At 46.5% G+C, this 16,356-nt stretch overlaps 1 protein-coding gene across 1 annotated transcript in view; it reads left to right on the top strand.

The window, feature by feature from the left end:
* The window catches only part of XXYLT1 (xyloside xylosyltransferase 1), a 160,792-nt gene that overhangs the window by 92,667 nt on the left and 51,769 nt on the right, over positions 1–16,356 (top strand). The window contains exon 3 of the mRNA XM_045539990.1: positions 122–254. Within this exon, the coding sequence (XP_045395946.1) occupies positions 122–254 (133 nt within the window). The remainder of the gene's footprint in view (positions 1–121; positions 255–16,356) is intronic.

Genomic DNA, 16,356 nt, shown 5'->3' with positions numbered 1-16,356 from the left:
CTCAGTGACAACAGTAATAATCCAGTGCCCTTTTCTGTACCATCCACTTCATTTTGTGTCAATGGCTTAGTCTCCCTGGGCCTGTGTCTGTGTCTTATCATTGTCTGTTTCTTTCCTCCAGAGATCCTGCGGATCATTCAGCTGGACCTAGACCTAAAGTATAAGACCAACATCCGGGAGTTGTTTGAGGAGTTTGACAATTTCCTGCCAGGCGCCATCATCGGCATAGCCCGAGAGATGCAGCCAGTGTATAGGTAAGTCATGGCTAGCGGGGGGGGGGGGGGGGGGGGGGGGCACCTCCACGCCCCTCCCTGCCTTCTGCCACCCGTGGCACGTTGGGATTTATCAGCACGCAACCTCTCTGTATTTAATATCTTGGGAACACATGTGTATTTAATGCTTACAGTGAATAATGTTGGCAGGTGGGTCTGCTCTCAGGCTGTAGATGCTACCTCATTATTTTAGGGGAGTTTGTGACATTTTTCTTCTGGATAGCTCAGTTGTTTTGGTTGTTAGTTCTAGCTAAGCTCAGAATTTTAAAATCTTGGGTTTTGTTTTAAGAGGAGGGTGTCAGGATTTAACTTCCATTCTAGTGGTCAAGTGGGCTTTCCTGGCCTCTCAGTCACCAGTGACCGCTATTCCACGTAAGCACAGTGGGTGGGTTGGTGGTTTTCTAGGCAGGGAAAGGCAGCACAACTTTGGAACGCAGGGTGGCATCAGCTAGTCAGGGAGGAGAAGCACATTCTGCATGGTGCAGCGTTTTGTTGTCAGGTGTGTATCATAGAGAAGTTCCAGCACCTGAGAGCCAGGAGACATGTTCTAGAGTATTCACTGCAGCATTGTTCGTAGTAGCCAAAAACTGAAAACAACTTAAATGTGCTATTCAGCAGAACGGAAAAATAAAATGTATTGATTCAATTGAATACTATACAGCAACAAAAATGAGCAACCAGTAGCTACATGCAATGATAGGCAAACTCTAATCTTTAGGGCCGCATACACAGGTATAAGAATTATGAGGAAAACCAAACCAAAGTGATGATGCTCCTCAAAGCCAGCATGGTGGAGATGGGGGACGTGGGGGGTTGCCTTTGGAGAGCTACAAGGCTTTATTTATCCACTTGGGTGGTTATGCATGTGTTTGCATGCACTCTTTTGTGCATAAGATGTCTTGCAACTTAAAAAAAAAAAAAACAACAAGAAGGAAAGAAATAGCAGACACAGGTTTTGTTAAAAAACTAGGCCCATGACCCTAGGTCCAGAAAGTTCCATGTTGCTGACTCTTCATCCATTGGATAGAGCAATAGCTCACCCATATCCAGAGCTGCCCAAGAAAGAGCTGGTGTTTCCGTGCCATGGGCCACGCCCACCCTTTGTTCTCAGCGCAGACCCTGAGGCTGGCTCCCTGCGACATTCCTGGAGTAGGGCCCAGTCATTGGAGAGCTGCAGGGTACAGGCGACTAGTGACTCAAGAGCATGTATTTCCCCTAAGAGGGAGGGGAAGAAGAGACGCCTCAGCTTGGTTGTGGCTATTTGCAAGACTGGGATCACATAACAGGAAATTCCTGCAAGGTCTCTGAATGAGTTGATAACTCCTTGTTCTCCCTTAATAAGCCTCTCACTAGTTGCCCCAGAGGCTCTAGGTAGGCCTACTTCCTCTGCTCTGGGGGATTGAGGGGAGAGGGTTTGGGCAAACACCCACCAGCAGACTCCCCTGCCTCATTCCCTCACCTTCATGCCAGGGATATCGTGTTCTTGATCTGGGAGGTGATACAATGAGCATCAGACAGAGAGCCCCAAGCTCTAGGTACTAGTCCCAGCTCTGCCACTGTGCTTGCGGCCTTGGTTTCCCCATCTGAGAAGGGGAACAGGTGAGCTCCAAGCCCTTCTTCCCTCGCTCTGGCATGGGGGAGTCACAGCTCCTGTGACCACCATTGTCTTCCCTCCCTCGGGAAGCTGCTTCTCTGCTGGTGAGCTCTGTAGGGTTCTGGGAGGCCTGGTGCCCCTGCGGTATTTAGACTGGGCCAATGATTAAATGCAGTTAGGACTGTGATGCCTTCAAGTCCTGGTTTGGAATCTTCTCATGTAATATAAGTAGAAACCTAGAAACTTCATCACCTTTCATTTAAACAGCATAGGCTAGAATTTATATTTTCTGTGGATCTAGGATGTTATAAACAGTGCAACTTAAATCAATTTAATTGTCTGGGCCTCCCAGAAGAGATCTCAAAGATTTTAGATTTGAAATGAAATTGAGTTTTTCTCACTTTCAGAATCTTCAATTTTCGTTCTGTACCATGAGAACAGTGAGACCTCTGCTGTGGGTAGAGTCTGCAGAGTGCTGTCTGCAGGGCTTGGCTCTCAGACATCAGCAGAAATCTATACTTCTTCACATGCTGCCTCCCTTCACCGCCTGCACTGAAATGTTTCTAAATACCTCTAATAATTAAGTCTGCAAATGACTGCCCTGCCTGCTGTGTGCCCTGCTGGCTCCGGGGAATTGCCTTTTAATATTTGCAGTCTCATGCTGGGGCTGAGAATGGTTTGGTGCTGGCTGGCAGACAAGGAGTTAAGTGTGGTTTTTACCTTCTTCCATGAGAACACTGGAGACTGCAGAGACCCGCACAATCAAGTTCAGTTGGGTGCTGGCAGGGGCAGTCGGGGGAGCAGGAAGGAGACCGAGAGAAGGAAGGGGTGGGAATGGAAAGGGAGTGAAGAGAGGGTATCCAAGCAAGGACAGACAGAGCTGGCCTTTCTCTGGAGCAGGCAGTCTCAGCCCTGTCTCCCTGGGCTTGGCCATCACAGTTTATGGGGGATTTGCAGCCCGGCCCTCTGCCTGCTCCCTGCAGAAGTGGCCGCTTGTCACTCTCGGAGACTCCTTGGGGAACTGGCAGCGGGCTCCAACAACCAAGTTGTCTCCTTAAACGGTTAAGTAAGGTGGACAAGGGTTTTATTGTAAGTGGAATCTGCTGGTATCTATGAAACAAAAGGAAAATTTAAAAACAAAACAAAAAAACATAAAACCAAACCTTGACTGGTTAAGTGAACACATTCTGATGTGGAAATTCACTAAGCAGGAATAGATCTGGGTCTTCCCAGCTGTGTCATTTTTATACTCACTTGTCCCACGGTTACCATACTTGAAAAGGGCACATTTTAAGTCATTTTTATGGCTGTTTCCCCTTTATTGTGTGCCATGAATGTTCGGAGCTGGGAGGAGGGTGGGGGAGAAGTATTTCCCACTGTCCATTTGACAAACAGTTTTCTTAACAAATTTTGTTTCCCAAACGTAGGCCGAACTGTGTTTTCTGGAAAATGACACAGGTTTTGCAGGATATTAGGGTAGGGCTTTACATAATAAGTATGTCCCAAATATTGCATGGGACATACACTAAACAATTATTTGTTGTTTATCTGAAATTGAAATTTAACAGGGTATCCTATTTGTTTTTTCCCAAATCTGGCAGTCCACACACATCTATCCAAGATTTAAAAACTTTGCTTTTTAGCGGAAGTGAATGATCCAGTTTTCGTACAAGATCCTGAGTGAACGGGAACAAAGAATATGGGGTGGCCTGGGTCATTTGGGGACGCCCCTGGGGCCAGAAGGCCTGACAATAGCTTGGCTTCAGGCCACAGGGCTCCTGCTGATCCCGGAGTGATAGAGAGAGAGAGAGACAGAGAGAGAGAGAGAGAGAGAGAGAGACAGAGAGAGAGAAAATCTGTGTGTGTGGGTGTGGGGGGGGGGGGGTGGCGGGGGCGGGGAGGAGGCAGGGTTGCAGCCCTTAGTTATGGTCACTTTGTCCTGGGTCTGGCTGCCTGAGGAGCCTCTGAATAGAAGCTTGCTGGCAGGGGCAGTAGACTTCCGGTTTCATTCTCTCGAGGCTCCACAGGCCACTGCGTGCTGGTGTGAGCCCAGACCCACCATGAGGTGGAAGCAGCAGGCTAATCCTGTCAGCTGCTGCTAACATGCCAGCAGGCAGGAATGTGCTTTTGTGTTAAGTATTTTAATAGTGTACACTCTTTCACCTTTTTAGGTCCCATGGTTTTTTAATTGACAGTCTGTGCCAGCCTAGCCTCTTTCCAGATGTTTGGAGTGAAAATGTCCACCCAGCTTCCCTGCAGGCTGCATCATGCTACTCTTGGGCTGGTGCGAGTGTTGGGGAGAGAGTGAGGACTAGCACAGAGGGAGGAGAAGGATATAGACTGACACCTACCCCTGTAACTCAGTTGCTGTGTGATCTTGGGCAAGTCTCTTGACTTCTCTGAGCTTTGGTCTCTTTAGCTGAGAAATGGAGATTATAGCACTATATGTGGCAGAGTTGACAGGGGGATTATATTAGACAATGTATTTATAGTGCCTGGCACAGAGCAACACTCAGTAGTGACAATGTTATCCAGAGTTCCAGCTTGGCCACTGATTAGTTCCAGGAACTTAGGGATGTCACTTAACTTCTGAGCCTCAGACCTCAGTTTCCTTATATGTAATATTAGGGCTACTTATTAGCATATGTATATACACACACACACACACACATACATAAATATGATGGTTACTTTCTTGCTCAAAGCCTTTATATAAGTTAGTGCTAATCTTTTGGCTTCTCAGCATCTAAACCGTTTCCTATGGTTGAAGAATTCCCTGCCGTAATAAGCCCATTATGAAAGGCAAAAAGGCTGGGTACTTTGTTTCCTCGCTTCCTTGCAGCCAGCTGGCTTGTCGGTGCTGTGTTCCCTTCCTTCCCTCCCGCCCCTGAGGGAACGACCATCGTGAATTTAGTATCTATATGGGCCGGTTCTTATACTTTTCTATATACCTTAAACAATATAAGGTATTTGGAAAACAGAAACTGACAGCATTACAAGAAGAAAATAACTAGCCCACAGTAATGGAAGAACGCTCTAATATCCCAAGAGAATATTGGAAACCAAGAGCTCAAAGGTGGGGGCCAGGTGTGCATATGGAAGGCTGCGGTACAGGGAGAGACAGAGAGGGACTGCACCCATTCCCTGGCTTCACCCCGTGAGCCTGGCTTCTGCTTTTCCCGGGCATGGGGTATTTTGGTCCCTGTGACCCTGCACAGAGGGTGAACTTCTGGCCACTCTGCTTCCTGCCAGACTCCGGGCCATGGCTCCAGCCTGCATCACCAATGTGGTTTCCGTGCTGTTTCTGGCCCGTGGAAGTGTTTATCTCATTTTCAAGCCCCACTATGTATGTCCTTTCCCCTTGTCGCCCTCCTTGGCTTAAAAAATTATTATATGAAAGTCTTATGAAAAAGTAATACCTTTTCATTAAAAATTGAAATAGCATACAGGGATGATTATTTTTCCAGAAATTTTCTACCAATTTATCAATGTGTGTGTGTGTAAATGAACTCATGCTCTATATGCCCTTGTGTATCCTTTTTTGGCTCACTTAGCAGTATATCCTGACCTTCTTTATACCTAACTCAGTCTTTCTTTGTTAACATTGCTAGTCTCCTGATATTTTTATTATCTTTTAACTCTTTGCTCTGGGAAACTTTCAATGAATACAAGAGTAGACAGAATCATATAATGTTTCTGGGTGCTTCAATATTATAATATTCATAGAGCTTCAATAACTATCAACCTTTAGCCAATATTTGTTTTATCTCTACTCCTACCTACTTTTTCCTCTTCCTCTGATTATTTTGAAACAAATCCCAGGCATTACAGCATTTCATCTGTAAATGTCATTTTTAATCAATTAGTTTTTAAAAAACATAATCTGTGTTACCGGGTTTAGAGCTAAGGAGTGTTATGTGAACTCATAGTGTCATTTTGTCTTCAGGTTCCTCAGTCTGAAATGAGCTGGTGGGAGGGAGGGAGCTGACAGAGGCAGCTCTAACATCCAGCCAGCCAGCACTTTCTGTCTCTCTCCAGATCGGCTCCTGTCAGGGTGCTAATGTAACCTTCACGTCTGGAAGCCTTTATGGCTGATACAAATTCAGGGCCATTGCTCACTAGGCACGAAGCCCTGCTTTGCAGGAGAACCAACCACCACCACCACTTCAGGATACATAAACCTAGGACTTGGAGGACAAAAGGTATTAGATTCTCTTCTTCACTCTGACACTTGAAGATGAATTTCTTGGCCCTTGTTCTTGTGTTTTTTAAAAGAATTAACCAAGATTGAGCCTGTCAATTTCTATTAGGTTAAATCTGAGTACAAGAGAGAAGAGCTTGCCACTTTTTAAAAAAATAGTGATTCCTTCACTCCCTGGGAGTTAGAAAGCCGGGCTGACTGCTTTTGCATAGCCTGTGTGGGCTGGAGGCAGAGCTGTAGCCCCTACAGAAATGACTCATAAAAGGGGAGAGGTGTACCTGCCCTGTGGTAGAGGTGAGAAGTCTACTATGAGGTTATTATTTTTGAATGATGTTGACAGGAAAATGTATTTTAAAAGGAAGAAGCTGTATACAGAAGAGCTCAAGTGGGATTGTGTCACTGTTGATGTGACGGTGTCCTGTCCCCTGGCTAAGCTGGGAGCACCCGGATGCCGTCTGGAGACTGGGGTTGCTGGGGGGAGACAGCTGAAGATCTGAGTGTTGAGGCTGAGAGACGAGGTCTGGGTTGAGCATGTGAGGGGCTTCCCATGTCTGAAAACACCACTCATTTCCGTTCTTTCGTCTGCGTGCACATCACGAGCACCTTGGAACTACCGAATCAATAGAAAAGATCCACCACGTTTTCCTGAGGCAGGTGTCCCCTGAGAGGATGAGTAGGGATGCGAGGGAGTGGGAGGGCTGGGAGCAGATCCGTAGACTCTGTTTGTGCTGTGCCGGCCGAGCGCCAGGCACGCAGTGGATGTTGAATGAACGGAGGACAGATGTTTAGTCGGGAGATACTTCTTCAGTGGTCTGTGGGAGTGAGTGCCATCGTGGTCTTCTCACAGGGATCACTTTCACACTCAGCTTTTCTTTGCAAAAACAATTTTGGGAAATGCTGTAACTTCGCTCACTGTGTGTGTGAGCCACAGGATTGATTAGGTGCTCTGAGGAATTATGAAGTAGAAATCGTGGTTCCTGCTTTCAAGGAGGTTATGATGTGAGGGAGATAGGGCAGGTAACATTTAATAAAGACACATACAACTAAGATGCCGATACCACGTCGGTACTGCTAATTAGAGATAGCCATGGATGAGCCACGAAGGAAGGTGTTTTGCTGTAGAAACCGTATGCTTTGCTGAGTGGCCCACCTCACCCTCAGTTTAATATTTTGCCTTCAAAATGCTAGGAGGTGGGAGTCATGCTCCTTTCTTTCCTCTGAAAGGTCTCTTGGAAGGGTGGTCGGATTTGCTGTGTGGCTGTAGTCTCTGAGAAGCACACTTAGGATGGACCAAGTGCTGTGCCCAAATGGAAAACTCACTCAGCAGAGCCTGAGCATTTGCTGAGGGCCTGGCTGTGCAGGAGAGAGGAACGGGACTCAGGCCTCCAGGAGCTGGGAAGCTGGCTGGTGGCACCCCCTCCCCAGGCCGCTCCAGGGGGAGGTGGGCCTGGAAGTGCTATAATGGAGGCACAGCAAAGGACGATGGGCCCAGGAGGACTGTCTTGTTTTGCATTATTGCAACCTGTTTCTTTAGCCAAATTAACGTCTCATTGAAAGAACCTCATTTGCAATCTAGGCAGCAAAAAAGACTTATCTGTAAGCATCTTCCTGGGGGGAAAAGCAAGACAGCATAGTTGAATCACAGTGGCATGTGTACAAGAGGGACCCATGACAGAGTATGAAGGGGACTGAGTTAAGCATGACCGACTCCGCATGAGGGGAATTTCAGTATGGCTCCATGGCCATCTTGCGCACACATTTTAGTCGCATGACTGCATTTCTTCTGCAGGTGACTAAGTAAAATGTATATTCAGTCTCCAGCCCCTATGCCTCCAGGTTAGCAGCAGAATTGCTTATTGCAGAAACATCAGGCTTTTAACTGAGCTTGGGTTTGAATTAAACATCTATCCCCCTACTCTTGCACTGGGCAACTTCTTTAAATGAGCCATTGACTGTTGATCCTAGAGCACCCCGAGATCTTCTATTTGAGAGTGCCAGAATCAATCCCCAACATCAACGAGCTGCCCACAGGAATGTTTTGATCCATGAACCCAGCTGTCTGTGTTTTGGGGAGTTTTCTATCACTATTTGTAAAAGAGGTAGCTTATTTAGGAACCAGAATTGCTTGGCATGGAATGATTAGCTGGATGTTTGCTGTGTCCTTGCCTCTGCAGATGGGCGTCATTATGAGGCTAGCCGGTCCTGGTGGACTTTCAGAAATGAAAAGTTGTGGAGATGCTCACGGGACCTCATTACTATCAGTCAGTGTGGCGTGAGGTGCCAGTGCATTTGGCTACTTCACTGCTTCCACTTGATCCCCTTGGCCCTGTTAAAAAAATATACTGCCTCCCTTAATAAAATCAAGCCCAGTATCTTCCCAGAAACCCTTTCCTTTAATACCAGGGCCATCCTAGCTCCACAGGCCCAAGGATCGTGAACTTGGAATTATAAGGAAGGCACATGATCCTAGCACTCTACTTGGGCTGACAGTGAACAAGAGTTTCATTGTTCATAATGTGATTGCAGTTCATTGATATTCAGCTTTCAGAGAGCCTGGAAGATAGTGTCTAAGCAAGGTAAAGACATAAAGATGAATCATATTATTTAGAAGAAAGAGCAGAGGAGAGGCACCCCCATTTCTTCTGCTCCCTCTCTACTCATATCTCACATCCTTGTAGCTGCTAAGGTTAAAGGCATCATACAGATGATCAAGCAATACACATTACATAGAAGGAGTCTTAGAGTCCTTGAGGCCCTTTTCGTGGAGAAGGAGACCAAAATGGACAGGGAGGAGGAACTGTCTGACCCATCGTTGCCAGCCAGATTGGGAGAGATTCACGGATGAAATGGAGCGCCTGGGGCATGTCATTAGCCGTGAGTGCAGGTGCCTGCCAGACACCTGCAGACTAGATCAGAGAAGCCCCAGTCTCCACACACTGTATCACACTAAAGATTGGACGGAGTGGGTCGTTGTTTTTTATTTAAATTATAAAACAGGACAATATCTGATTAGCTCTCAAAAGAAAAGGTGATCATCTAGTGAATGTAACAGATTGTAACAGGTACAAGAAGAGGCCATCTGTGATTCAGAAACTCAAGATACAGCCTGTAGCAGTTTAATTTCCATTAAATACCTCCAGGAAGTGATACAAGTGATACGAGTTTTTGAAGATTTAAAAATGGATTGTTAAAGAGAGGGAAGGAAAGTGATGGATTGAAAACCCATTTATGCCCTGGTTCTTCAGTGATGTTTCTGATGTCTTTTTTGTTTGTTTTTGCATGAATATGGACTCAGTGCTGTCAGATCTATTTTTTTCTTTTCAAAAGGAGCTAGAAATTTGTGTTGTTAATGTAAAAGCTTCTGATTTTTAAATATTGACAATTAAGCAAACAATCTGTTGGCCAAACAAAACACATCCTTGTACCAGACTGAGCCCAAGAACTGGCTGATCGAAACCTTTGGTTTAAAGGTTCATTGAGGCAAAAAACTGGCCAAATGCTCAGGACACTCAGAAGGCTTCAGTTGGCTGGTCCTTGGATGCTGATGCTGACAGTTCTTGGGTACATTTCAACTTCGTTTTTTCCAAATATTTTCTCCCATTACTTGAAATCATTGATTTTTATTGCTAATTTAAAATTCCATCAAATGTTTTCCTAACTAACCTCAGACGTACCTAATAACAAAATGTCAAGGCCAAGCATAATTCTTGTCCAGAAATGCACTTTGAAGAAGAAAATGAAAAGATCCTCAGACTCACCATATATTGGAGCTGGCAATTACTTTAGCTGTAATGTGTGTAAGAGCATCTTTAAACTACTTTCATGTCTGAAGGTGCTTTTAGGAAACTGAAAGCCTAGACAGGCAGGAATGGAGGGAGAGAAATCCAAAGGGAAGAGAGGGAAAAAGACGGAGCGAGGCCTGGGGGTGAGAGGCGTTTATGTGCTCTGTGCTTCCCACCGCACCGTCCTGGGCGTTCAGTGCTGCCTCTTAAACAAGCCTGGCCAGTGCTGGACCCACAGAGGTCCCACTGTGCACGTGGACACCAGCCCCAAACCTTGCTGCCTGCTCGGCAGGACGTCATTAATGACCTTGTAGAGTGTCCTCTTTGATGACCCATCTGAAAGCGGTCTTAAGAGTCAGGAATGATTGCATTTCTCGTGGATAATTTATTTTTTTCTTCTGTACAACTACTTAAATATCCTTTTTTTCAGGTGACTAATAGAAAAGTTACAGCCGGACTTGTGGTATACCTATCGCAAGCTTATGGTTCTCACAGGATACATTTTGGTATCTTTGTCAGCTAAGATAAATTCCGTCTTAGAAAAAAATGATGGATGAAATTTGAAGGGAAAGAAGGAAAATGTGTGCAATCTGAATTAGGCCTTATTACCTAAGACTCCATTTTCTAGATCCGCCTGCCTGTAGGAAGATGAACATCATGAGAAATAGTCCTGGGAGACAGTGACCATTCAATTTCACTGTTAATTTACTGTTCAAACTAGAACACTTTTGAGAGTTGGGAGGGGGGGAGCTATCGATGATTATGCTACAACAACAGGTGTAAACCAGTGCTGTCTTGGGCTCCCAAAAGACATGTGATCGCCCTAAGTCTGGTGGGGCACAGCAGGGAGGGAGGCAGGGGAAGGGCCTGGGGAGAGGACAGGGCAGGGAGGCTGAGATATTTAGGGTCAGAAACGCTGCTGAGGTCAGCAGGGCATTCATATGGCTGAAATAAGGAGATGATCAAAATGCAATTTCACAAAACACATGGTTTATAGCTATACAAAGAGACCTTTTTTTCTTTTCCTTTGGTTCACAGTGCTTAAAGAGGGGAGTCATAATGAGAACAAATCTCACAGTAAATACATTAACCACGTAGTGACAGAGTTCCACATATGCAGAAGAAATTGGGGTGCCTTTCCTTTGCTCTGTTTAAACATGGAAAACATTTGATGGAATTTTAAACATTTGCTCAATTAGGATGGAAGTGGGTATGGAAAGTAAAGTCTAATTAAAGTTTGAGGTGTACCTTTATACAAGAGGTTCTTGGGAGAGATGGCTTGACCAACACGGTGGAGATCCCTGACAATACATTAGGTCCCCAAGAGGGTGGCACTGGTGTTGGCTGGTGAGCCTTCCGAGATCTGCTCAGAAGCTACTGAAGTGTGGGCCTGCTGTCCCTGAGCTCTCAGTCTTTGGAGAGGCGGCTGACAGTGCAGCCCTGTCACAGCGTACACTCTCTACCTTCAGAGAGTTGGCTAACAGAGTACAGCCCTGCCATAGCCTGAGCTCCTGAGTGTCTGTCAAACTCAGGTTTGTATGTATTTTGGAGCCCGGGAGTTGAGGTCACATGTAGGGTCTGATAGGCTGTGCTGTAACATTCCTGAGGGGAGGCAACGGTTCACTGCAAGTTCTTATCATAGCAAAACTTATTTCACTCATGTAGCAAACTGTGCAAGTGTTTGGAATCATTTCAAAGCTACAGAACATGGTGTATCTGGAAAGATGATCTGTTAGAACCAGAAGGGGAATGTTAGACCGTTCTTGGGCTGGAATTTGGCTTTCGCTGGAGTGTCAAGGTAAAGAGCACCCTATCCCTATAAATAAATCTTACCAAGCATCTTAGTCAGTTCAGGCTGCTGTAACAAGACCAAAGACTGGGTAGCTTGTAAACAACAGAAATGTACTGTTCACAGTTCTGGAGGCTGGGAAGTCCAAGGTCAGCGTGCTGGCGGGTGATGTGTCTGGTGAGGGCCTGCCTCCTGGTTTGTAGATGGCCTTCTTCTCCTTGTATCCTGGGGGTGGGGGAAGCAAGCTCTCTCATGTCTTTTCTTATAAGGGCACTAATCCCATCGTGAGGGCTTCACCCTCATGACCTAATCACCTCCCAAAACCCCACCTCCTGACACCATCTCATGGAATGTTAGGATGTCAATATGTGATTTTGTGGGGACACACATGCAGGCCATCATACCAAGGCTGTCCCCCTGTATCTCTTGGTAGTCCAGGTAAGCTCATGAGGTGGAATTTGGCCCTGAGTTGAATAGGAAGATCAGGCTTTCTCTGTTGGGTGGTGCTAACACTGCCTGTAAACTAATTTGCCAGTTTTGTGAACTAACCACTGGGATTTGGCCATAATTCCACGTAGAAGGAATCCATGTAGAAGATCAAGGGGAAAAAGTGGAGGTAAGGAAACTGCCTCTCAAAAGTGTAAATGTGTCGTTGTCACCATTGATTTCCAGCTGGTCTCAAAAATCCCTAAGAGCTGCTTTTAGTGCCCATTAGCTACAGGTCAGAATCTTACCTCCCAGCCTGTGACTGTAAAAGGATGACTCCCCGGCTTTTGTGTACTCCAGAGAGCCTCAGGTACCTTGTGGGGAGGGTGTTGCTCCCCTACTAAGGGCTCAGGTGTTGCCTTAGCCTCCTGGATGGACTTATATTATGTCTGGAGCAGAATTTCCAGAAGCTGGGAGGGTCCTCATCTGGGAGAAGTCAGCAGGGGCTGTAGGTGAAGGCAGCCCAGCCCAGCCCAGCTCTGGGAGGGGTATGGAATGGAAACCTGGACTCCCTTGTGGAATTCAGCCACGTGGCCTGGCCCTGGCATTACTCTGGATGAACTTAGGAAATTAATGTGAGGTTGGCTTCAGTCCTGGACGCATTTTGGGGAAGTGGACCTTGTCCTCTCATCTCAGCACATCTGAGCTCGTCCAAGCTAACTTAGTGACTTTAACAGCTCGGTTGTAAGGAATTCCTCAGATATTTGTCTGGGGTCTACCATGTGTCCGCCTCTGGGAATAAGCCACAGGCCTTGCCCTTAACAAGTGGAGTCCAGAGGGCCAGCCCCACACCCACAACCGAGCGTCTTAGCACACTATAAAAGTATCTCTGGCCACACTCCTGTGACTTGGAGGTCCTCTAGACCTTGGTTCCTTCCTGCTGCCTGAATCTGGGGGTCCGATTCCCTCCCTGTCACTTCACACCATTTTCTGCCATGTGGAAGCTCCTTATCTAGACTGTCTGCTTGACTTTCAAATTCATTTCATTCCAGATATGGTCTCTCGAGTCTTTGAGAGCTGCCCGCTCTGCAGCCAAGGGGTTGCCTACCCCTTCCATGTCCCCAGACTAACGATGACTGCCTCTCTTTACTTTCTTGAGCACCTACTGTACGCCAGGCTTTGTGCTCATTTTAAAGGACAAAATCCTTAGCCTGGTATCGGGGGGCCTCCACAGTCCCCCCTATCACCATGCCCCCTCTCCTCCCTCTGGGCTTCCCCTGCACATTTGGTTTCAGCCACACTGAACCCCTGGCTGTTTCCCAAGCAGATGCTCACCCGCATTTGCCGCCTCTGGGTGTGCTCGTCCCTCTGCTGGGGATGCTTTCTCCCCAACCCACCCCTCTATTTGCCTGCTTATTCTGCAAGGCCAGGGTGAGATGCCACCAACTTCATAAAGCCTTCCTGAGGGCCACCTGCACCCAGCTGTCACCCCCACTCCTCAGACTTGGAAGACAGATGCTTCCTATGAATGCGTGTCTTTCCCTACAAGGCTATGACCTCTTTGAGGACTGGGCCCTTGACTAATAAAACTAGTAAAACTCTCCTCCCAGTCTCACAAAGTCCAGTCTGTAGGCCTGGAACTGAAACCATTCTGCCAGCCATTGTCCACCTCCGGTTCGCTAAGTATATCTTGGAATTTTAAGGCTTTGATATTATTTTTAAATAATGGCATGAAGGAGAGGAAACTGAACTCTATTCATAAGGACAAGACCAAATCATTTGAGTTTTCTGGAAAGTTACATGCTCTCATTGCCATTGTGGAGATAGACTAAAATGTTAGGGAAATTTTTGTCCTCAAAGCCAGGAAGAGCTGGGTTCATCACTGGTTCCACAGCCTACTGGCCATATGAGTTTGTATAACATATCTAAGCCTTTTAAAGCCTCAGTTTCCTTATCTGTAAAATGGGGATGCACCTAGTATATTGGTTATTTTTGAGATATATGACTCACATGTCACAATACAGACAGAAAGGATGTTTTAAAAAGCCTGCCTGTTAACTCTGATATGCTGGAGTGTGTGCGCTGTTTGGGAATCACTGGCCTAGATCCTTACTGATAAATAGTTGAGAATGAAATGATGTCACATGCACATTACACAACACCAAGCAAAGAACAGCTCGATAAGAGCCCTCTCCCTTTCTCCCTGTCCTACACAATGCATAACTTCCCTTGGTGCTGGGAAGTCAGTAGTGGAAATTATTTATAGGATGTAGAGAGGTTACTGTAGAGCGTGAGGTAGGGCCAACCCTGCAGCCAGAAGGCATTTGTCCTGGCTTAGAAAGTGAGTGTGCTGTGCAGGAAGGGCTCACATCCTGCCTTGGATGAAGCTGCTGCCTGCCCTCTTCTCTTCACAGCCTTTGAGGTTACATGCTGGTTGCATGCCCTTGGTCGTGATGAAAAACAGGGCTTTGCTTTCTCTTTCCACCGTGCGGCAGACCGATGCCAAAAGCCCGATGGCAAAGGTGCAGAAGCTGCGGCCAGGCTGGCGCTGACTGAGTAGCCATCTGTGTTGTTTTATAAATTGCAGACTGAAAATAGCTTCCAACAATATGGTGTCAAGGATTTTTTTGAAGCACCAGTATTGAAGAGTTTCAAGCTTCAATTTGTAATGTGCCCGTCCCTGCGTGCCTCCTCCCCCAAGCCCCAGAAGAAAGCCTCCCACTCCGCTTTCTCTCTCACTTCACTTTCTTCTTCCCCTTCAATGCCCCTTCTCTGCTCTGGCTCCCACAGCCAACTGACAGGGCCACTGTCTCTGGCACCTGGGCACCATGGCATGTTGTAATTGGATGATTAGATGATCCCATGCTGCCTGCAGCCCCAACTAAGCTTATACACAGCTTCATGTGACTTGGCCAAGTTGAAGACTAACCATCTCTTTTTAGACACTCACTCCCTGTGGTCATTTCTCAGTTTAAGAAGCTGTCTTCAAGATCCTTACCATCCAATGCCTCTTCTAGGGACAGTCCAGAGGCAAAGAATACATTGTTATTAACTTCCTTTGGCTTCTGCTTGGTATTTTCTTGTCCAAGCCTGAGGTCTCCGTCCTCTCTGACAGATGTGCTGCAGCCTCCCCAGCAACTCTCTGTGCTCTGTGAGCCGTGAGCTCCCCATCTCAGCCCCTTTGCTCCTGCAAGTGGCTGTGGCAGTGCTGTGGTCCCATAGGCTTGGACAGGGCTCAACTGTTTTCAGATTGGCTTTACATTCATGTTTTAAATTTGCTCCTCATACTAATTCAGTGAAGTAGGAAGGCAGATAGTTTTATCCTTGTTTTGCTGAAGATGCTAAGTTTTGGGCAGGTTGCATTTTCCCAGGGTTACTTGGTCACTTGGTAAGGACTATGACCTAGGTCCCTGGCCTCAGTGCACTGCCTGTCCTGTATGCATCTGAGTTTCTAGGTGGGTCATTCGTAGCCCCTGCCCTCTGGTTACTGAATTAGGAAACAGATCTCAAGAGGTTGTGCAGCCTCGTACCCAGCCACCTTACAGCCTGGGTCATTGGGTCCCTGTTTTGGGGATTTGTAGCACATACTTATATGTTAAAAATAGTCTTTCCATTAAAACATTTAAGAGCACTCAACTTCCTACCTTGGTGTTTGAGCCATGTACAAATGGCTCTTCCACCTCCGTTCACAGTCACATTTGGCAAATGCTGGATTTCTGCTCTCACCTGTGCAGGTCTCTCCAGCAAAACAATTTTATCACTTTTTCTCACAGCACGGTGACATCCCTGGTGATTGGTGTGTAATTAAAGAGAGCTGTGCATGGCTGGTCTCAGACTGTTTCTCCAGGTTTTTGATCATTGGGGAATCTCAGTGGCATAGGTTTTAGTGTGAATTGTATCCAGTCAGGCCGCTCATAGTTCTACACAAAAGAGGGAATGCTTTTCATTATTAGAAGGCTTCATTTTTGGATATGTCTGCAGCCTAGATTAAAACTTCTCTCACCATTATGGATGCATTAAAATAATGCCTGTTTGCCAGCCATCCATCCGTCTGTGTAGGGTGACAGAAAAGATTTACTGTGGGTAGAAACCTCTTCAGTCTGAGTTTCATTATCTGCCCCTTAACACACAGAAATCCCATTCTGCCATTTATTGCAAATCTTTCCTGTGGGTCTTGCCTTCTTGTGCTGAGGCCTGGGTGCTGCGTGCAGAGCCAGCCTGTGTCCCCCAGGAAAGTGTGGAGGTGCCCAGTGTGTCACCAGCTCTTGGGAATTGAAACCACTTGTGCTTTG

The sequence above is a fragment of the Lemur catta genome, chromosome 1 (assembly GCF_020740605.2).
Source record: "Lemur catta isolate mLemCat1 chromosome 1, mLemCat1.pri, whole genome shotgun sequence".
Lineage (NCBI taxonomy): Eukaryota > Metazoa > Chordata > Mammalia > Primates > Lemuridae > Lemur > Lemur catta.
The sequence above is the reverse complement of the archived record's forward strand: the minus strand, read 5'-3'. Positions and strand labels throughout refer to the sequence as shown.